The following is a 22,987-nucleotide window of genomic DNA, read 5'->3' as shown; positions in this document are numbered from 1 at the left end:
CAGTGGTTAAGCACTTGGCTGCTAATCTCAAGATTGGTGGTTAGAATCCACTCCGTGGCTCCACAGGAAAGATACTTGGTGATGTGTTCCCTAAAACCCCAGCCCAGGAAACCATACAGGGCAGTTCTCCTTTGTCTTATGGGGTTGCTATAAGTTGACCATGAACTTGATGGAATACAGCAGCCTGCAGTGAGGAGAAAAAGGGCAGGGTTGGGACCAATGGATGCCAATACTTAAGGCGTGAGACAAGATGAACCACGATCTTTGATTCTCTTTGGTTATGGCCGTCAGGAAGTCACTGGGAACCCTGGTGAGAGCAACAACAAAGAGCTCATTGGTTAGGGGAGAGGCGAAGAAGCAACACCTCCTATGTTGAGGCTATTTCACAAGGAGGAGAGAATAATCCCCCAAAGGATCAGCACTGCCCGGAGGGCGCTTTCTTTCATTCAGTCCTGCTGATGAGAGAGATCTGAGTGTTGCAGGCTGGTCCCAGAAGGGTCACGTTTGAAAATGAAAGAGGGAAGAAATGATGGAGCAAATATCTCTGAAAATGAATGAGGGAAGAAATGACGGAGCAAATATCCCTGAAGGCAGCAGAACATCAACCTTCAAAAAGAATAGGAATCCTTCTTCGGACTCCAGTGGGAAATAAAGTAGGTGTGAATCAACCTTGACCGCTTTACAGTGAGGCTGTACTTGCCCTGGGCCGCTGAAAGCAAATGACTGAAGATTTCCAAGTCAAACCCCTTCCCTGGAAAACACAGGACTGTCTTGGCGGTCTGTGGTGGCTTTGCTGGGCCTTCCTTAGACAATTGCACAGCAGTCCTGGGCACTTCCACCCAACCTTGCCACCCCTTTCCATTACTCGGAGTCAGATCTGCACTGGCTGGCAGCTCTCCCAGTCTTCCGTTCCTCTTTTATGTCATAGATGTTTGTTATTAAAAAAAACCTCAGTTAGTCTTGTCAGCGCCTGCCCCTCAGGGGACCATACTTAACATAGCCGACCCCCCACACAAGTGGGTAAAACCAGAAAGGTTGAGCTAGGGAAACACAGTGCCCTCAATGTTGAGCCTAGGAAGAGCCTGACAGATGTGTGGCCAACATATGGAAGGGAGGGTGCAGGAGAGTATTGGTCATGATCTCAGAGGTTTGCAGCTGTTAACAGTCCATGATTGCCAGGCACGAAGTACATTCTCAGATGGAGGTGAATTCAGATCCACTGACAGGGAGGTGGTGGGCAATGGAGAAGCTGATGGTACACCCATCTCACTCTTTGGACAGTAGAAGGTCAGCTAGGGTGACTATGGGGCGCTGGTAGGAGAAGAGCTTGCAAAGTGGAAAGTGGAACTACTGGAGGGAAAGGAGGAATAAGCTAATGGGTTATGATTCCACCCCACTCCACACACACAAAGGTGGCATGGGAAGAGATGGGGAAGCAGGCATCAGCAAGGTGTGGGATCATGTCTTCAGAGTACTGTATTGTTCTGGAAAGCCACTGGGACATTTCTTGGCCTGTTTGACATCTTAGACCCTAAGGTCTGGCCACTGTACTAAGAGTGGAGCAAGGAAACCGGGTAGGTGGCCACTGCAGTCACTCAGGCAAGAGGTGCCATGGCCTGGAGTAGGTTGGGATGTGACTTACCTCAGGTTGAGACACCTCCTCTCTGTTGACTTCTTTCCTTCCAATGACATGTAAACAGTCACCACTGAAGGGGGGGGGCATGGCTAGATGGGATCATGACTTCATATATAAAACAGATGAGTCATAACAACCTGTGTGAGGGTTTGACACTATGCACTTAAGCAAGAGGATTAAATATTACACTGTCTTTTGAACATTCGCTAAGACTTGCCTTTGATAGCACAGTATATTTTAACATCAATGTTCATATTCTTCCTTCATGGAAGGTCAATATTCTTTCATTTCAATAATCACTTTATGAACTTATTAATTGCTGTAATTCCTTCCTGGAGGTTGGAGCAGTTACTGTTAGGAATTGTCTACCCCCCACGCAAGTGAAGGGTAGTCCTAGTCCCTCACTGAACATGACCCTGTTTGGAGATGGAAGTTTATTATGTACGCTAAAGAGGCCACACCAGAGTACGTTAAATCCTAAACATACTCCCTTCTGAGTGGTCTTATTTTTTAAGACATATACGGGCAGAAGGTAATGTGAAGATCTGGCTACAAGGCACTAACTGTCCAGGGTTACCAAGAAGGACCCTCTTTTAGACGCAATGCCTTGAGTTGGGACTTCTAGCCTCTGTGAGGCAATTTTATGGTCTTCAAAGCCATTTACTTATACTTTGGCTAAAGCAGCCCTAGAAACACTGGTGTCATTCCCTGTCCACCAGGCACCCTGCCTTGGGATTTTAGCTCTGTAAAATCCTTGGTAGACAATGAAAGAATTGATGCGATTGAATTATGGTGTTGGTGAAAGTACCATGGAGTGCCAGACAATAAACAATTCTGTTTTGGAAAAGTACAGCCAGAATGCTCCTTAGAACTGAGGATGGAGAGACTGTCTCCCGTGCTTCACACATGCTACCAAGAGAGACCAGTCCCCGGGGAAAGCCATCATGCTCGGTCAAGTAGAATGTCAGCAAAGAAGACAACCCTCAGCAAGACAACAATGGGCTCGAGCACAACCATTGAGGGTGGCGCAGGGCAGGTGGGGTTCAGCTGTTGCACACAGGGTCACCATATGCTGAACTGACCTGACGGCACCTAACAACAAAATCAGTCTGTGTGCGCGTGCACATCTATGTACACATGCTCCTACAAAAGAAACCAGGTGACAAAACCACTTTAACAAACAGCTGCCTTTTTAAACAAATAAAGGTGTCATATTATCTTTATTAAATCATAGAAAACTCATTCGTATACACATTTTTCTACTTTGGGGAAACTGGAATATTAAACAGCTGGGTAACAAAACAGTTGAGAGATACATCTCATTTCAAGCAAAGTATTAAAGATGTCACATTTATTTAAAAACAAACAAACAAACAAAAAAGTAATTGAAATAATCTGCAGTAGGTCACTGGCTTTTTAAACGTTTATGCCAGAGGATTACGCTCTCTTCCAACCCTCAACGTTTTCTGGAATGTTTTTGTGACTTTAAATCAACCATGAATTTAAAAGGTAGTGGATTTGAACTCTGAATACAAACTTCAATTTCTTTTTACTAACCATAGGCTCTGAGATCTGCTAAATGCCCCATTTTAGGAGGCGGCTGTTTCACCGGACTGATGGGTGTCTCCTTTCTCGACAGCAGTGTGGGTGTGCCGCCACACACCGGCCCGCACTCCGCACCCACACCAATGAAACAGTATCACAAAATTATCTGTGAATCAAATTGAAGATGACTACTGTTGAAACGTATGAAATGTGCTTCCCCTAGCTCTTGAACTTGTTTACAGATGAAGAATGAACAAGGAATGTGTAAGAGGCCAACCTGCTTCCTCTGAGTACTCCCTGGAGTAACACGAGACCTTTAGAATTGAAAGAAAAAGAGCAAAGCAATTCCCTACTCCAAATGGAGGAATGGCCTCAAAATGTCATTTTCCCCCTTAAGCCAAACCCGTGTCCATCCTCCTGAAAGAAGGAACAGAAAGTAGGTTCCTTGGGGTTGGTTTCTCACTCTTCTGTAGACTTCCTCCGTAACACATACTTGATGGGTAATACTGCAAGCTTCCCTTTCCCTCCAGGTCCTGGCCCCCTCAAATGCTGATCTGCAGGGATCATGTAAACAAACCTGGGAAAAACGGAGTTTCTGCAAGTTTTCTTTATGTTCATGGGGTGAGGGGGAAAAAAAAGACAACAAAACAACCTCTGGGGCTAACAAAAATAATACTTGGAAAGGCTGCCTCTCAATGCCAACTTCCCACAAGACTTTCCTTTCACTCAACCTAGTGTGGAAAACTCAGATCAAATCAAATGCTTTTAGCCTGGCTTGCCCAGATGGTGCTGAACAAAGTTATTGGACAACGGACTACACCACCTTCCTGAATGAGAATGACTGCATCCGAGCACACTCGGCCTCCCACCTTGCTACTGGAGGGGACTTGGAGGGGCAGCGAGGCTTTTGTGCAGGTTGGGATTCTGGCTGTGTCTGTTTCGACTGCGCACAGAGGAGAACATGGTGTTGCAGCCGGGCACTTTGCATTTGTGGAGCTGGCGGAGATGTACGGTTTTATAGTGGGCCCGGAAGGTCCCTTTGTTGCTGTATGTCTTCTGGCAGAGGTGACATGTGATGGGAAACCCAGAAGGCAGGCTGGCCAGGCTCTGGTCAGCCTTCTCCATCAGGACGCAGATGGGATAGCCATCTTCCCCAGGGACCAGGCCAGAGCCGTCACAGTTCCCATCACTGTCCTCCATCAGCATGCTACCCTCCTCACTGGCCCCATCGGAATCCCAAGAGGAACGGCTGCTGCTCTCTGACTTCATGCTCGAGGTAGTGCTCAAATCGAGGATGGTGCCCTCACTTGGGGGGCCAGAGCTGTAGCTCTCCAGGCCGGTGCTGTGCACTTGGGTCATTGGGTAAACCAGACTGCCCATCCGATTTGTTCCCTTGAAGATGACAGATGTCTGGGAGGCTTGCTGTGTGAAAGCCACGTCCTGATAGGCCCCCTTAGCCACATCTTTCAGAAGGTAGGCTGCGTGGAAATGGTCTTCGGTGCTCTCCAGTGCTTCTTGGGTCAGAACTTTCTGGTGGAGGTTTGGGTTTGAACTGTGCCTAAAAGATGAAGATGGTCAGTAATGGTCGACCTGCTGCTTTAGCAATAGTCATCACTGTGAATGAAGCGACTAAGTAGACACCAGGAAAAATTCTCAAGACATGAGAAGTGATGGTAAGGGGCTTAGGCGCTGGGGGGATGCAATGAATATTTAGGGTTCACTAGCCCACTCCCATCAGAAGTTAGCAGTCACAATGACACCAACGGGTTGTATACTAGGAGACTTACGCAGATCCCCTTAGTTTCTACCATCTGATTGACAGGCAACTTCCTGTGTCTCATCTACATGCAAGAATGACTAGACTACTTCAACTGGGCCATTAGAATTGGGAGATCCCCGAAAAAATCTGTCAGTCTCCTGGAAACCAAGCACAAGACTTCATTTTAATGCAACGAGGAGTCCAAAGGTGGAATACACCAGAAAGTTGGAGGTTCTACTCAGGGGTGCCTCGGAAGAAAGGTCTGGTGATCTACTGCTGAAAAAGTTCAGCCGTTGGAAACCTTCTGGAGACAGTCCTACTGACACATGTGAAGCTGTCCCAAGCAGATTCCACTCCGTGGAAACTGGTTAACTGGTCAGGAAATAGTCTGTCCTAGAAGTGCAATGTCCAAATAACTTGTCACTAGTCTTACATGGCTACTGAGCACTTAAAAGTGTGGCTGTAACCTATTGAAATGATAAGATTTTGGATATACTGAATTAAGTAATTTAAAGTTATTTCACTGTTCCTTTTGATTTTTTCTAAATACGGTTAGTGACTCGCATAAGGACAGAGCAGAACAAGAGTTTCCAAAGCTGTAGGTTTTCATAGAAGCAGATGATCCCTAGGTCAGAGCTGCTGGTGGTTTTGAACAGCCAACCTATTGGTTGGTGGCCATGTAATTTGACCACTGTGCCATCAGAACTTCTGATGTGGCCTCTAGAAAATGTAAAGGTAGGTCTGTGGTCTGCATCACATTTCTAAGGAGCATTTGTGTGCAAGCTCATAGCCTCAGTTCTATAACTGTCGGTGAACACCTGACTGGCTAGAAACTGTGTACGTGTGTGTATGCACACATGTGCAGAGTCCAGTGCCTATCTGCAACATTTCACTATATACCAGACAGGAGTTTTGCAAATGCAGCACTGTGATCACACCACCAATCTTTTACCCAATGATTACTTCTGAAGGTAAGATAATGAGTATCCATTATGGCCCAAGCCTTTTACTCACACGATATCATTTGGATATAACTTGTCCATCAGTGACTTTGCTCAGATATTCCCTGGCTAATGTCAGGTGGGAAAAAACAGCCCTTTCCTAAGGGGTACAATCTTAAAAGGGGCAGGAGAATATCACGGAAGAAATGTATCTCCCCAAATATATATCAGAAGACATGCCCAAGGTCAAACTGAGAAAAATAACCAAAAAAGCACCTTAAGCAAAATAACTAAGAATTGAATTTTCTCAGAAATCTCCTAAGACCTGTGTGTATGAGGGTGGAACTCTATCATATTTTAAAAAAAAGTATAAAATCTACTCTTTATTAACTTTTCTCTTCCCCCCCCCCCTTCTTTTTCCGGCCACAGTCTGAAGGGTACTCCCAGATCACCCACTTTGCAAGCAGCGCTTCTCAACGGGAAACTTTGCCCTGTGATTATGTCAGCGTTTTGGGCTGGAGTGGGCGGGGTATGTCAGCAGAAAACCAGACACTAGACTGACATATGGATTCCAGTTCACACAAGTGGTTAAAAACAGTCAGACAAGCACATTTACTGGAACCTTGCACAGAAAGGGCCCCGCTGTCCTGTGCGTAACTCCTAAGTGCCCCAGGAATGCCAAGAACTAACTTGTAGATTCCTCTCTCCACCCCCACCCTCAAGCCTTGAAAGCCCAACCCAATACTTTTCCTGAGGTATCATGGCCCCTAAGACTGGTGACTGTCACAACTGAAAAAGCCACCTGGACCATGTGCCTGGCTTCCTGCTTCCAGGACTTTGCTGACACTCTGTCCCATGCCTGTTTCTCTCTCTCTCTCCCCCATCAACCTCTACCTCTCTCTCCAAAACTCCCAGGGCATCTGCTTAAATAAGTAGAGATCAAGGGTCTGAAAAACCCCTAGTCACCCCCAAAGCCAATGCTACTCTCATACTGATACAAAGACATTATCTGCCCTTTTCACTGTCATTCCCTCAGGCACCTACAGTGGAGTTTTCCAGCAACAACACACTGTGCTATTGTGACAATCTGAAAGTAGAAGCAGATACAAAATTCCAGCTGTCTCGGCTTAAGCTAGAACTTAAAAGACATTTGTAAAAATGTAAAACATAGCCACTCCTCTCACTAAAATTTTATTTTGGAGAATGTGGTCATTTTTCCATAAAAAAATGTTATTTAATATAAATAGGTTTACTATTATTTTCAAGGGCTATAAAATACATGGATTCTCCACCCCACCCCCACCCCCGTTTTAGTTTTTAAAACAGTAAATATTGGCAGTTATGATGGCCCTTTAAAAAGTTCATAGAAAGATTGAATTAAAAGGTAACAGCTTGTTCCCCTATTTTCCCATACGAAAGCTGTAGTGGGAAGGCCTCAGGTTTTCAGAATTTGTAAAGGAGTCCTCAGACCAAATATTTGAGAGTTGCTGGTTTAGACACACTCCTTCCTCTAGGAAGCCTTCCCCCACTTCCAGGTACCCTCGGGTTGTGACAGCAGTCTACACTGCCCCATCCTAGCACTCCCACATAGAGCTGCAATGGCCTGTTGACTACTTTGTCTCCAGCACAGTGAGGGCCTGTCTTTAAGGGTAAGGGGCATGGCCCCTGAATTTGGCATAGAAAAGGACTCCGTGCCTGTTTGTTGGATAAATTAGCATACAGGGTGCTCAGTCCCCTTTGGGTGGGCCCTAGTACCTGCTGTTGGCAGTAGCAGCTGCTCCAGGCATACAGTCAGTATTCTTTATGTCAACACACTTCTCTTCTTGGATTCCCAGTCAAGGTGGTGGCCCCGGCCTGCCCACAAAGCCCCATCTAAAATGGTACCATCTCTATTGCAGATTCTAGGGGAATGCACGCTGAGTGCTGTACTACTGGGCCTGGGTGGGAGTTTTCATATAGTATGCTAGATGCTTTTCTGTGGTGGGAGAAGCTTGTGTCTAAAAGCTGGGTATAAAAAATATTAAAAATTTAAAAAGTACCTTGAATTCTATAAGCCTTATAATTTAGAATACCACAAATATTGAGGCTAATCTCACTGAGATGATGATGTCTTCCTATAAAGGAAACTCGTTGCCATTGAGTTGATTCGGAGCAACCCTATGTTAACAGAGTAGAACTGTGCCATAGGGCTTCCAGGGCTGCCATTTTTATGGAAGCATTTTCTCCTGCAGAGTGACTGGCGGCTTGTGTTCAAATTGCTGACTTTTCTGTCAGCACCCAAGTGCTTAACCAGCATGCCACGAGAACTCACTTGCCTCCTTCATAACTCTGACTTAATGGCCCCACTGCCACTTAGAAGGGTGGAAGTGAAGGGTTGGTCCACTGATGGGGGTAGCCTGGTGGTATTCCTCAGGACCACCCGTGCTCTATCTGCTTCACTAAAGATAAGCGTGTCGCTAAGAGCCCGGTCCAGGTATGTGTGTGGGTATACGGTTTCTCCTTCTTAACATTTATGAAAGCCACTGCCCTCGGAACATGGAACACAGGCTTGTACAACCAACTGTATTTCTCAAAAGTTGGTGGTCCCCAAACCACCACAATCAAACTGTAGGCCTCACCTGATTAGCTGAAAGCAGGCACTCAGGAAGTGTGTGTGTGTGGTGGTGGGGACAGGATGGGGACTGAGGTCCTGCAGCCTTCAGGTTTAAGAACCATCATGGAAAAGAAATGGTTACCAAGGATACCTTACCTGTCTCTGCTCCTGCGGGATGGGAAGGTGGTGCTGCAGCCCTCAACCATGCACAGGTGTGCTTCTTTGCTGTGTATGTTCTTGTGGTGCATTTTCACACTGGCAGCATTTTTAAAGCTCTTCTGACAGATGTCACACTGGAAACGACTGTCTTTCTTTTGCCTCGCTAGTGCATGCTGAGCCACATGCTCTGGCTCTTTAGAATCTTCAAAGCAAGGAAATGCCATTCCCCTGGTAGACAACGCACTGAAGAGGCCTCCGGCCAGCAGTCGCTGCTGCAGCTTGATGTAGTCAGGAAAGGGCCCGAGGGGCTCCATGCCAGCGGGGAGAAGGGGCTCACAGCCATTGTCCTCTACCTCTCTTGGCACCAAGGGCACCACTGGCTTCCGCTCAGGCTCCTTCTCCATGTTGTATGTGTCTTGCTCGGGGGTTCGGAGGATGATTCCCCTGGGCTCGATCACCGACTTGAAGTGGTGGGACCCCTCTCCTTCTGCGAGAGGCTTCCCCACATAGCTTGACGGAAGGTGCTGCTCCTCGGGCGCCTGGTCAGACTGAGGGCTGCAGGCTTCTGGCTCGTCCTCACTGACCACCTGAAGGGGGGCATCTTCGTCTGAGCTGAGGGCGGCGTGCCTCTTCTCGTTGGCAATTTCCACAGCTTCCTTCTCTATTTTGATGGGCATACTGGACTTGCGGGATTTCTTCTTGGGAAGAGCATCAAATGGCATTTCGTTGGGAACCAGCTGTTCTGGGATGGAGGAGGACAACAGTGGGAGAGAAGGCAGCATCCCAGGCGTGTTGGCCAGCTCAGCTGGAGTGGCTGGGCTGCGATAGAAAGGAAGGACTGGCTGTACCGTCTTGAGGTTGGGAAACAGCACACCATTGTGCCCGAGGCTCGAGAAGGCTGGCTGGCCTTTGGAGTCATCTCCTGAGGCAGGGTAGCCAGGCAGAGGCCTGCAGTCTGGAGGCGTCCCCAGGAAGCATGGGCGCTTGTAGTTCTCAGTGCGGGCCAGGTTCAGGCTGTGCCGCAGATCTTTGTCCCGGTTGTTCCTGTTCATGGGCATGTGCAGGCGAGGGTTGGGGTTGGCGCTGTGGCGGTTCCGGCTCCTCAGGGAGCTGAACACCATGTTGCACCCTTCGATGGTGCACTTGTGCTTGATCTTCAGGTGCACAGCATTATAGTGGATCTTCAAGGTGCCTTTGTCGTAGAAGGTCTTCTCGCAGGCCGTGCAGAACACCCGGCCCTTCTTGGTGCCCAGGTTGTTCCTCTCTGGCTTCAGTTTGGCCTCGGGGGACAACTGTGTCCTCTCAAGCTTAGTGACAATGTTGTATGAGCTGGAGTCACTTAAATGGGTGCTGTCTTCCTTCTGAGTAACAGTTTCTGGACAGTTCAAGCACTGTTCTTTCTCAACCTGAAATGGGCTGGAAGTGGAAGTCAAGAAGCTGCTGTCAGGGAAGGATTCGTGGAGTTGCTGCTTGGAGTCCTGACTCTGCTCCAGCAGAAACGGTTCAGGCAGTGAGCCTAGCAGAGCAGGAGGCACAGGGTTGAAGAACTGGAAAGGCATCATGAAAGCCATGTTGTTTATGAGGTTCTCGAAGGGATGTGTGCTGCTGGGGCTTCCTTTGTCCACAGGAGTGGAGAGGCTGGAGCTCCTGTGGCTACAGCTCTCAATGAAGGCCCGGATGTCCACGTTGGCTGTGGATGGTGGTATGATGATGGCCTGCTCTTCCTTCTCGTGAATTGCCATGAGCTCGACTATGGATTTGGTCTCCCCAAAACGGAGGAACTGTTGCAAGGTGGTTGCTTCCTCTTCGCTGGTCATGATGCTCCAGTGGTCCAAAACCTTTCCTGATGCATCCTAGACCCAAACCCAAACCCGAATTAAATGGTATGGTCGAATTAGTAGCCCAGCCCCGCTAAGGAAAAGACCCTTACTAGCCTCCAGGGTGCCTGTATGCCTGTTAGAAAAAGGTTCCCCTTCTGGATGAGCACATGGTTTGATGACACCAGCTCCACTCATCCACTCCCCTGCACCAGAAACTCTATCAGGAGAGGAAACTACACAGTGGTGGCCCTACATGTCATCCAAATTAGAGAAATAAAATGATTTATTTCTTAAGTCCAACTTAGAGGAATGTGGTGCTTACTGTCTACCGAATTTCAACTCAATTGAGTTGTGTTGCTAAGCACCATTGAGTCAATTCCAACTCAAGAGCAACTCCATAGGACAGAGGAGTAGTGCCCCATTGGGGCGGCTCAAGACTAAAACCTTTACGAAAGCAGACTGCCACATCCTTCTCCCAAGGAGCAGCATTGGTGGGCTTGAACAGCTTACCTTTTAGATTAGCAACTGAGTGCTTAATCACCTGCACCACCAAAGTGACATTGTCTTTTACCTGGCATAATTATTTTCTCAAAAATAATGAAAATATGTGTAATCTGAATGGCAGTAACTTCTTTATCTAAAGAGCATAAACCGAGCAGTCAGGCCTAGCTCTGGCTCAAGTGTTCATTTGCTGCAAGTCTAATAATCTCCCTAAGCAACTAACATCAGAAAACAAATGAGCCTGTATCGATCAGCGGCCCGCTTCACAAAGCAGAGCTGTAATTACACTGGAGTGTTGGAGATCTTTCAGACTCTAGCCAGGTCTAACTTTTCCTAAAAACTACAATAAATATTTTATCACAGGACATGTACTTGATGGCCTACTGAGAATTTTCACAGTGCATGTAAGAGTTTCAAAGATGATGAGGAATGTAGCATCATACATTTTTCATGCAATCGAGGTTGAAGGTAATTGATTCCATATTTTTAATCCTAACACTAGAAAGCAAGACTATCAGGATCATTAAATATTGATCCACGTCATACTGTAAGATCATAATGCTACTCTCCATAAAAGGTGGTTTCTAGCTGCTGGGGCCCTGCACTCACTTGTGTTTGCTGCAGACATGTTTTCAGGGAAAGACTAGGGGTGTGTAGAGCTAGGAAGAAGTGGGTTCTGATTCTGGGCCTGCCTCATACTAGTTGAGTGACTTCCTACAATATTTCAAGCACTGAGCCTGTTTTCTTCAACCTAAAAACAGGGATCATATATGTGTTAGCTCATAAGATGACTGAGATATGGAAAGAGCCCAGGTGAGGATATGTTAGTTAATATTTATTATTGGTGCTCATCTTAATGAGATGAGGAGCCCTGGTGGAGTCGTGAGGAGAGTGATGAGCGGCTAACCTCAAAAAGTCAGCAGTTCAAACCCACCAGCTGTTCCATGGGAGAAGAAGAGGCAGTGTCTCCAAACCCTCAATATAATTTGCTACAGTATCTGGTGTCCCTATCTCTCAGCAAATAGTTGCCAATGAGTTGATTCCAATTCACAGTATATACCAGAGTAGGGCTCTATAGGATTTTTCATAGCTAATTTTCAGCAAAAACGGTGCTTCTCTGGGTGGAATGGAACCTTCAACCTTCCAGTGTTAACCACCTTTTGCACCACCCAGGAAGTCTGTGTCAGTATGTCATTTGGAATAACCACGGAAAAGAGGTAGCCCCTGAGATGGAGCCAGCCTGTGGCTCACTGTGGAAGAGCTGGCTTTGTGAAGCCCAGAACAGAGACAATTAAAAAACTCTCATACTCTGAAGTTTCACAGCAATCTCGGGTCAAGCACTGGACTTCCTTCTAGAAGATGAGGTAGGGGTGCAAGTCACTAAAAACAGTATTAAAGGGAAGGACAACCAATGGTGGTTGTCCTGGTCAGCAACTGGGCTCCCTCAGTTACCTGGACAGGCGCTTCATAAGAAGCTCTTGGGGAACAGCCCCTGTACCTGCAGCACGTATCCACGAATGTAATCTTGAAGGGTCCAGTCCAAGGCGTGGAGGATCTGAAGGACTTCATCTTGCTTCAGTACACTGAAGAGCCGGTCGAGGAGGATTTTCAGGCGAACGGGGATGGCCTGGGTTCCATAGAGCATAAGGCTGCTAATATCAAACACCACATTAGACTGGACAATCTCCACTTGGCTTGCTGGATACAAAGGGGGGATCCTCAGCTTACTCAGGGCTAAAAAGTCAAAAGGAAGAAATATAATTTAGAAGGCTACACATGAAAGAGAAGCACCACATAAGACATAGATTAAGATGCAGACTATAGCTAACTTTCAGAGACCTCTCCCAACAGGAAAAAAAAAACAACACACAAACATGCATAGAATTAATAGCTTTAATATCTATTAGGTCATTCACAAAAGCTGCTAAGATTAATGTACTAGACCGAGTGCTGTATTTTTCCCTTTAATGTGGCACCTCTAAAGCAGCGGGCTGGCATCAGTTGGGAAGCAGTAGAGGGGGAAAAGCACAGGGAGCCAGTGGGCAATCAAGAGGCTAGGCTCTCAGGAAGACCACAGGCTGGAGGTCAAGAGCAAGGGCTAGGGGCTCTGACATGTTTGTGGGTGAGCCTAATACAACAGTACTAAGCCACATAAGATGATGTGACTTTACAGCCATGTTAACGAGAGTGAGAAACTCACTTCTTCCGTTACACGCTTTAAGTACTCAGGAGCCACATGTGGCTGGTGTCAGAGACAGTCAGATTTAAATCCGAATTTCGGAATGTGGCATATACTTATACTAAAGATAAGTCAATGGGACATACTTGTACTAAAAGCTGTTTATTGTTTCATCTGAAATGATAATTTAACTGGATGTTCTGCATTTTCCTTGGTAGCCCTGGGCCAGTAAAACAGTAGTGCCGAGTTACCCATTTTGTATCTTGAGATCAGAGCTAATGAAACACCACAGGATGGTGAGATTAACAACGATAACATGTAAAACACGGAGCCTGTTTACCTGGCACAAGGCAGTCACTTAGAAATGTTAGCTGCCGAGCTTCAATGATAAATCAGGCCCTGAGTAGCTACAAGCGTATAGCGGGAACAGTACAAGCCAAGGCAGGAGAGAGAGAGCAGTGTTACCATGCGCCACCCATCCATGTCTGCACTGCTCACACTGCCGGTGATTTATCTTCCCTGGCTTGAAACTTGGGCAACTGCAGTTCAGAGTACAGCCTATAGCCTACACAAGAGAACACAGTTAGTGCAGAGCTCATAAGTGAGGTGTGGGATATGCACTGCATCGACAAAATGAACATATTCCTCCATTCAGCAATACTGTTGAGCAACTCCTGCCCACTTTGTGCCAGGCCCACAGGGGTGTATTTTGCCCTGGGAAGACGAGCAGCCTGCCCGGCATCAAGACGGTGACGATGCACAGATACTCACTCGACCTGTGAGAATAGGCTCAAAATGTTGGGACTTTTTATTACCAAAGAAAAATTACAAGTTGAATGAAGACTGTGCTCTGTCATTAAGTGCATGGAAAGGGCTAACAGTCACATTTGTACCAAATCTTTAAGCTGATAAAAACAGGAGTCCTCAAAGGTTTAAGGAAGCCATTGTAGAACAAGTAAGAGGAAAGACCACACGAACCGAGAGTAACGCATGTGGGATTTGTTACCCTCCTCCCCCCAGCAATGTAGGAGAGGCTGAAAATCCAAATAGATCAGAAGACATGTAATGGCTGCCTACGAGTCCCTGGATGGGACCAATGGTTAAATGCTCTACTAACTGAAAGGCTGGTGTTTCAAACCCAGCCACAGGTGACTCAGAAGAAAGGCCTGGCAATCAGCCTCCAAAAGCTCACAATCTGAAAATTCCACACAGTTCTACACGTGCAGTCACCATGAGTCAGAACCAACTTGAAGGCATCTGGTTTGTTGTTTCTTGTTCAATGGTTAACCGGAGTCTTTGGGTGGTACAGCTGTTGACAGGCTTGACTGATAGCCCAAAGGTTGGAGGCTTGAGTCCACCCAGAGTTACCTCCAAGGAAAGGCCTGGAAATTTTACATCAAAAGATTATAAACCCACCTATTGCCAGCAAGTTGGTTCCAATCCAACCAAGGCAACCCTATAGGTCAGACTAGAACTGCTCCATACAGTTTTCAAGGCTGTAAATCTTTACAGGAGCAGATAACCTCATCTTTTTTTTCCCCATGGAGTGGCTGGCAGGTTTGAACTACCAACCTTGAGGTTAGCATTCCAACACTTAACCCACGGTACCACAAGGGGGCTTTACGAAGAACACAGCCTTTGAGAGCTCTACAGAGCATTTCTACTCTGACACACACCGGGTTGCCATGAGTTGGAATCACCTCAACAGAAGCTGGTAATAGCTGACTGACGACACTGAGGAGGGCTCTCCAACTCTATTCACTGGGACTGTGTGAAACACATGCTGGCTGGATTACCCTGCACAGATGCCCCAAACACACATCACAGCGCTGTGTTTGGTGTGGGGATGGTTGCATATACAAAAATCTATCTGAAATAGAAAACAGGTGATCACTGTGCAAAAAACCCCCGTGTTAAGAGAGCATCCCATCCATCTACTTTTAAGACTGCCTATCTGAAAAAGGAGAGAGACCTGGGGAATGAAGTCCACTAGTAAGGATACAAGCTCTCTCAGAGCTCTGTGAGCAAGGGGCCTGGGAAGAGCCCCCGTGTGGAATGCAAGATTCAGAAGAGTCTGGAAACAGGAGAGAGAGAGAGTGTGTGTGTGTGTGTCATGGAGGGGCTGGGAAAGCCCTACAATTAAGGGTTTCAGCCGTAGTCTGCAGTTAAGGGATTGTGTGGCCTTGTGCAGCACACAGGGAACGGGAGAATCTGGCTGGGGACTCTCAGGAGCATGTAACCTGTCTTCACTTAGAAAACGGCTGCTGGTGAGATTGTAAAATGGCGTACTTTTGGAAAACATCTGGCAATCTGACTTTATTTTTACTCTTTAGTTTCCATTCAAAACACATATATAATCATATGTATAGACTGAGATCTAATCACATGTTCATGTATTTTAACACATTTGTATGTATGTACAATTCTGTCAGGAACCCTGGTGGCATCCTGGGTTAAGGACTGGGCTAGTGCTAACCCACCAGCTACTCCATGGGAGAAAGAGACTCCCCTAGAGATTTACAGCCTTGGAAACTCTATGGAGCAGTTCTAGTTAGTCCTACAGAGTCACTTTGAGTTGAAATGAACTTGATGGCAGTGGACTTCAGATTTTTTAAAAATATATATATACTGTCTATATATATGGGTCTGTGCTGCACTCATTCTGATACTCAAGTCAACTTTCGAAATTCTGACTTTTTTCTGGAATGTAAAGCAGTGTTTCTCAATTTCTTTTTTACAGGCTGACTCGACAGAATGTAACTACAATGTTTAAATACAGGTTAAAATCCACACAATTTGGCATATGAAACCCAGGATAGGTAATCCTATTAAGACAACAACGGGATGAACAGTTCAAAGGGACCTGGCAGGGAGGTGGGCGGGAAATGGGGAGCTAACAATGGCACAAGGAAGGAGAAATGTCCTGGAATCGATAGTGGTGATGGTTGCACAACTTTTTAAAAAAAATCATTTTACTGGGGGTTCTACAACTCTTATCACAATCCATCCATCCATCGTGTCAAGAACATTTGTTGCCCTCATCATTTTCAGAACATTTGCTTTCTCTTTGAGCCCTTAGTTCCTCATTTTCTCCCCCTCCCCCACGAACCCTTGATAATTTATAAATCATTATTTTTCCATGTCTTACACTGACCAATGTCTCTCTTCACCCACTTTTCTGTTGTCTGTCCCCAAGGGAGGGGGTTATATGTAGATCATTTTGATCGGGTTTCCCCTTTCTCCCCCACCTTCCCCTTCCCCTCCTGGTATCTTTACTCTCCTTATTGGTCCTTAGGGGTTTCTCTGTCCTGGATTCCCTGTGTTTCCAGCTCTTATCTGTACTGTGTACATGCTCTGGTCTAGCCGGATATGTAAGGTAGAATTGAGATTGTGATAGTGGGGTGGAGGAAGCATTATAAAGAACTAGAGGAAAGTTGTGTGTTTCATCATTGCTATACTGCACCCTGACGGGCTTGTCTCCTCCCCGCGATCCTTCTGTAAGGGGGTGGGTTGCACAACTCTTATGAATGTGATTGAACTATTGAAATGTATGATATGTGAATGGTATGTCAGTGAAACTGTTCAAAGTAATCTTAAAAATCGTATGTTTTGATTATCTTTTACAACTTGTTTTTAGGTAATGGTGGGTCATAAAGAAGCAACTAGACACATATTTTGTAGGTGATGGAGAACTGTGATTTAAGACAGTGTCTGTGTGGGTGAGGTGTTAGGGGGAGGTTTTTGCTCTTTGTAAAGTCATACTACATAGCATTATTACTCTAATAACATGCAGTACTGAAGGGGCAATCCCATCCCCAAAGGGTTGAAATCAGTTCTTGGTGGAGGTGAGAAATTTCTTTTTATGCACCGCTATGCACACATACATAAACAGACATACACAGTGTGTGGCATGGTATTAACATTTCATAATTTTTTTTCAAAAAGAGAGAAATTTTTAGCATGTAATATGCCCCCCTAGATGCCATTAGCTCTTTAAAAGCAAGATGCTGGAACTCTGCAAGGCAAATTCCCATTCCATTTATTGGAAGACTAGACCTACTCAATCAGAGGAAGAACTGTTCTGAGCACACATTTCCTCCACTCCCTGAAGACTAATTAAAAGGCTCTTGTGCTCACGCGAAATCCCAAGATACCCTGCGTGACCCTACCTCAGACAGGAGTCCTAGTGGTGCAGTGAGCTACACAAGGTTAGCACTTTGGACCTACCAGCTGTTCCTAAGGAGAAAGACAGGGCTGGCAGCTCTCATAAAGATACAGTCTCAGAAAGCTAGTGTGCAGTTCTACGCTGGCCCCCAGGGTCACCGAATCAGAAGAGACTCCAGGGCAGTAGGTGGGTAGGCACTACCTCAGGCCCAGCACAGGACATGATAGAAGGCATGATTCAAAGCTTGCTTCTGCATGATTCCAGAGTTTCTCCTCCTCTGTACTATTTACATTCATAAACATCCTAGAGATGTTTAACAGCAACTGTCTTCTACCCACCACATGCCACCAGTCACACCAAAAAATGTCTCCAGATATTGTCAAACAGCAAAACTCAGTAGTGGAGAACGACTGAGCAAACCTGACCACTCACAGTTCTGGCAGCTTTTAGTTTGGAGGGAGAATTTTAAGAAATGTCATCTATAATTCCAACATATGAATGCTGCATGGTTAATCACACTCATGAACCTATATGAATAAAGTTTAATAACGCTGCTTATTAAACATCTATGGATATAATCTCACAGGAATTTACTTATGAATTAAAAAACTAATGACAGTGTCAGGGAAGACTTCCTATATATAGAGCCTCTCACTCCCCTCCTATCTCAGAATCCCATGATAGCACCATTATCTGAAGACATCCAAGATGGAACCAAACCAAGAAATCCTAATTACAGAGTGAAAAGTGCTCCTCTAATCAAAACGGAAAACTCGTTTAAAACTTCCATCCTTTCCTTCAGTACCCCAACACTGGTTCCATTGCTCAGAAACATAAAGCAGGTATTTATGACATTCCAAACTCATCAAGACGTGATCATTGCTTTTCATGCACTTATCTTAATGAGACTATTTTTAGGATTATTAGCCACTTTGATATGTTATGAATCAACATGCAAAATTCTGGTTGGCTTTTCTGTACCTAACAATCATTTGCTCGTTCAATCATCCAAAAGTTTTTATTGACACACCTAGTATGCTCTGGATGGTTCACTGATTTGTATTTCTGGGCTGGAAAGTTAGGAGCCAGTTTTTAGGTAAATTTGCTGGTCCCTCTTCAACTCTCAGAACAGGCTTGCCCTACCTTCAGCTTGGGGAGAAGTACGGGACTCATGTTATATCCCTAGCAGTGGGGCAGATGCATAGACATCCTTTGTTAGAAAGGGGAGGTATTGAGCTTGAGAATAGAAATCGTTGACTTCAAAGATGTTTCCATCTCTAGCACATGCATATTACTTTCATATAACTGGAGATGAATTCAGGGAGATTTTCTTGGGGGGGCTAGATAGGAGACCTGGTGTCACAGTGGTTAAAGTGCTCAACTACAAACCCAAAAGGTAGGAGGTTAGAATCCACTAGCAGCTCTGAGGGAGAGAAGATCCATCCGGCAATCTGCTTCTGTAAGCCCTAGGAACCCCCATGGGGGCAGTTCTACTCTGTTCCATAGGGCTGCTGAGAGTTGGAACACTCATCAGTAATTTTATGGGCGACAGAGAAGAAATGGAAAATTATAGATCTTTGGCATTCCCAAAGATTCATCACACAGACCTGATGGGAGCCATTTATGATGTGGCTCAGGCACAAAATTGGAATGGGTACCAGTCAGGCTTGAGTTGCTCAAATTGTACTTTGTAATATGGTAGCCACTAGTCACATATGGCTACCTAATTGATTAAAATCGGATCAAATTAAAAAACAGTTCTTGGGTCACACTGATCATAACACAAGTGCTTATTAGCCACACACCCAGGGCAGAGAGAGAATGTTCTGTGGGCCAGCAGGGAGTGTGATGCATCTACCTTTCAGTGTGATGGTTGGTGCTTATGTTCAATAGGTGATCTCATTTAGTTCTCACATCCCTGCTGTGAGATTGTGGTAACTCTCGGGAAATCTAAAATTTATGGGAGGTTTGTAGCTTGCCCAAGGTTACCATTTGTAAGGGTTTTTTTTAGAGTACTTATTGTGTGTGCAGGACTATGCTAAGCAGTACATACATATGAGGGGTTTTCAAAAAGCTCATGGATAAATTCCATTATGTTTTCACTCTATTTTTTCACAATTTTTTTGTTTGAAGCCTCTCATATGTTCTGTTTTCGTTTTTACAGTCATCCCAGGAGTTGTGTAAAATGATCCCCATTTCATAGATAAAGCAGCTGAGGAATTTACAGGTTGTCAAAACCCCAAAGGGAACCTACTGCCAGAGTTGATTCTTAACTCACAGTAACCTTATATAGTTTTTGAGACTGTAAACCTTTATAGGAACAGAAAGTCTCTTCTTTCTTACAGGCTATCAGGGTGGGCTTAAATCTGGATATCGAATACCAGAGGTGGATTGTATCTGGAAACATCAATATTTGATGCTAACAATCCTTTTAGGGACCTTGAGAGGTAGGCATTCTCATCCACAAGCTGCAGATAAGAAAATTACTCTTCCACATGGGACATGTGGAATAAGTAGTTGCTGAGTATTTTGAAACCAAGCATTTTCCTACACTCGAGTTAGTGTTGAACCACACAGATGAGACCCCTGCCCTCAAGAATATACTCAAGAGGAAAGATAGGAAATAACCAAGGAAACAAATAAGATCATTTCAGAGGAAGGGACATGCTATGAAAGAACTAAACCAAAAGTCTGGGTGGCATGGAGGGGTAGGGGAGGAATAAATATATTTTATCTATGGGCACCATGGAAGACTTTTGAGGAGGTAGCATTACAAATCTTTGATAAATCTGAATAATTACTAACTCACAGCAGGGTAAAGAGAATGGCAGAGTCAGTCAGTTGTGGGAAGACCTGGAGAAGAGGGTGTTTGGAGGGCACAGCCAAGTGCAAAGGCCGTGAGGCAAGAAGAGGTTAGGATAGGCAGGAAAGAGAAAAGAGGCCTGTGTAGCTGGAGTAGAGTTGGTGAGGTTACTGTTATGCTACCTAGGACCTTGAGGGGCAGGACAAGGGGTATGGATTTTATGCTGTCAAAGATAAGTGTAAGAAGGTGTGAAATTAATATGATTTGTCTGTTTAAAAAGATTCATTTGGTGGTAGACCTGGGGACCCCAAGATTCTTCCCTCTCACTATGCTGGACACCCTTCAATTACCCAAACCAAAACCAAGTTCACTGCCGTTGAGTTGATTCTGACTCATATTGACCCGATTAAGGCAAAGTCAGCTGTTCCATAGGGTTTCCACGCTGTAAATCTTTATGGAAAGACTGTCTCATCTTTCTCTAAGTGGCTAGTGGGTTTGAACCTCTTAACTTTTGGTTAGCAGCCCAACATTATCATGTAACTCATTGTCACCAGGACTCTTTGCGCTCTCCAGTAGGAGGTATTAAGACCCAGGAGTGGCTCCAGGCAACCAGCCTTACACTTCCTGTAAGCCATGTAACTTCAGCTGCAGCCCTTCACGCCTTTACCATAAAATGGGTTGTATACCTGCTCCTCCTACCTCAGAGCTACATTAATGAGGAAACATATCTGGAGAAACCAATTAGCATAATGAAACTGTTTAATTGCTATCAGGAACATAATACTTTGTTTTTAGGTCCTTTGGACTCTGGTGGTCTGATTTTGCAGTTGTGGAAAACATCTACGGTAAACTACTCCATACAAGTTGCTACACAGTGAGTCATTTCTGAAAGAGACAAGGATCACAACTGCAATTCCAAATCGATGTCTAGTGGCTTGCACTGTGCCTGCTACTTGGTAAGCCTTCTCTCAATTTTGTTGCAAGAATAAATGAATGCCTGAATAAATGAAAGCGTTGCACCATGCTTACTAATAACAGCTGTTCTTCCAGGATTCTTCTTCCAGAGCCATCTCAGTGAAAGCATTTTAATTGCCAGACCTCTAGCAGTAGCTAGGTAATTAAGTACTGGCCAGTAGTAGACAGGTAGAAGTTTTGTGGACCTTTAGAAAAAGTTCCTATAAGTGGGAGCTGACTCAGCTGAGAGACCACTGCCTTTACTACTTAGAATAAGAAGCAGAATGGTGTTCAAAAGTCCTTTTGTGACCACAAGGTGACCTGGAGTTGGACGTCATGTCCTAAGGATGGATGAGTAGAGAAGCTGGTGACTGCTATTTAAGATCTCTTTTATTAGTGGAGCCATGATGGTATACTGGGTTATGAGGTGAGCTGCTAACCTCAAGGCTGGCAGTTCAAACCCACCAGCTTCCAACAGGAAAAAGATGAGGTTTGCTCCGATAAAGGTTTCTGGTTTCTGGAACCAACTAGCAGTTCTACTCTGTCCTATAGAGTGTCACCATGAGTTAGAATTGACTTTATGACAGTGGTTTTGGTTAGGTGGTTTTTTCCTAGTGGCCAAATGCAGTTTACAGTTGCCGCACGGATCTTGCTACTGTTCACAGTGAAGGCAACATGAAAACCATATGGCAAATGACTTATTTGTAAAGATCATGGATGCCAAAGTCAGTCTGTGGCCCTTTCAAAAGGATGTCAATTAGGATGTGAAAGGCAAAAGCAAACAACAACAAAGAAACCTTGTCGCTGTTGAGTTGATTTCACTCTATAATGCAAGGTAGAACTGCCACATAGCAACGGGTTTCCAAGGCCTGTGAATCTTTACAGAAGCAAGACTGTCTCCTCTACTGACCTTTCCATTCGCAGCTGAGTGCTAAACCACTGCACCCTGAGGGTGCCTAGTGTAATGCAGAACATCTTTCAAAGCAGCTTGAGTAGAGAAGGGTGGTTTCTCCTCCCCTGTGGGGAAGTTGTCATTCCCAACCTCAAGCTATAGAGCTTAGCTTCCTGCTTCAGGGAAGCCTATATTCAAGGGCAGGGTTCCCTGAAGCTGCTCTTGTTCTTATATACTTTCCATACATACTACTTTTCTTATTTGAATGTAATTTTTGGTGCTTCCCCATTTGTCTCCTCTCCTCTAAATTCCCACTACTTTTTCACTTTTTTAGCTTTTCCACTGCATTTTTCATAGACACAAACACACACAGAGGTACAACCAAGGATTTGATAAAGGAGCAATAAGGCCAAGAGAGAAGAGAGAAGGAAACGCGTAAGGGCCTTATGTGTGCGTGACTCATCTGCTCCTGGCAGCACTGGACTAAAGCCCACTAGAGAAACTTTTATGTGGACCAGGCCTTCTGCACCCCCCTGACATCATCTTCCCACTAACAGCTCCATAAAGGATAGTTGCTTATGTCACAATTTTTTTTTTGGCCTTTTGTTTGTTTTTAAAAGGATTTCCCCGTACTACTAAGTCCCTGGTTAAGTACTTGGCTGCTGGAGTCTAACCAGCACTACCCTGGCAGGATGGATGGCCTGAAGATCTCCTTCTGAAAGATTATCACTACCATGGAAAACTCTATGGGGCACAATTGTCCTCTGACACAATGGGGCTGATTCGAGTTGGAATCAGCTGTATGACAACTTGTTTAGTTCCTTTGATTACCATGTCCCAGGAACTATGGGAGACCTCATGGGGATGCGAATATGAATAACTTCTAGTATCTGCCCTGGGGCAGCACCTGGCTTTATTAGAGAATAAAAATCATACAACTTGACAGGTTAAGAACAACCAAGCTAATGATATAATTAATCAAAAATTAGCAGGAGTCAGTTACAATATTAAATTTTAGGAATCCAAATTATACTTGAAAC

The 22,987-nt window shown here is 45.1% G+C and overlaps 1 protein-coding gene across 1 annotated transcript; it reads right to left on the bottom strand.

Annotated features, from left to right (window-relative positions):
• Positions 1-2,837: 2,837 nt before the first annotated feature.
• BNC1 (basonuclin 1) lies at positions 2,838-13,701 on the bottom strand (the record flags this gene model as incomplete). Its single annotated transcript, XM_004708084.2, is given in 4 exon segments — positions 2,838-4,739; positions 8,631-10,486; positions 12,453-12,688; positions 13,599-13,701. Coding segments are annotated over 4 exon segments (2,880 nt in total), but the record flags the coding sequence as incomplete, so codon positions are not given.
• Positions 13,702-22,987: the final 9,286 nt, after the last annotated feature.

Source organism: Echinops telfairi, unplaced genomic scaffold (assembly GCF_000313985.2).
Source record: "Echinops telfairi isolate 266 unplaced genomic scaffold, ASM31398v2 ScPeMD7_7;HRSCAF=31, whole genome shotgun sequence".
NCBI lineage: Eukaryota > Metazoa > Chordata > Mammalia > Afrosoricida > Tenrecidae > Echinops > Echinops telfairi.
The sequence above is the reverse complement of the archived record's forward strand: the minus strand, read 5'-3'. Positions and strand labels throughout refer to the sequence as shown.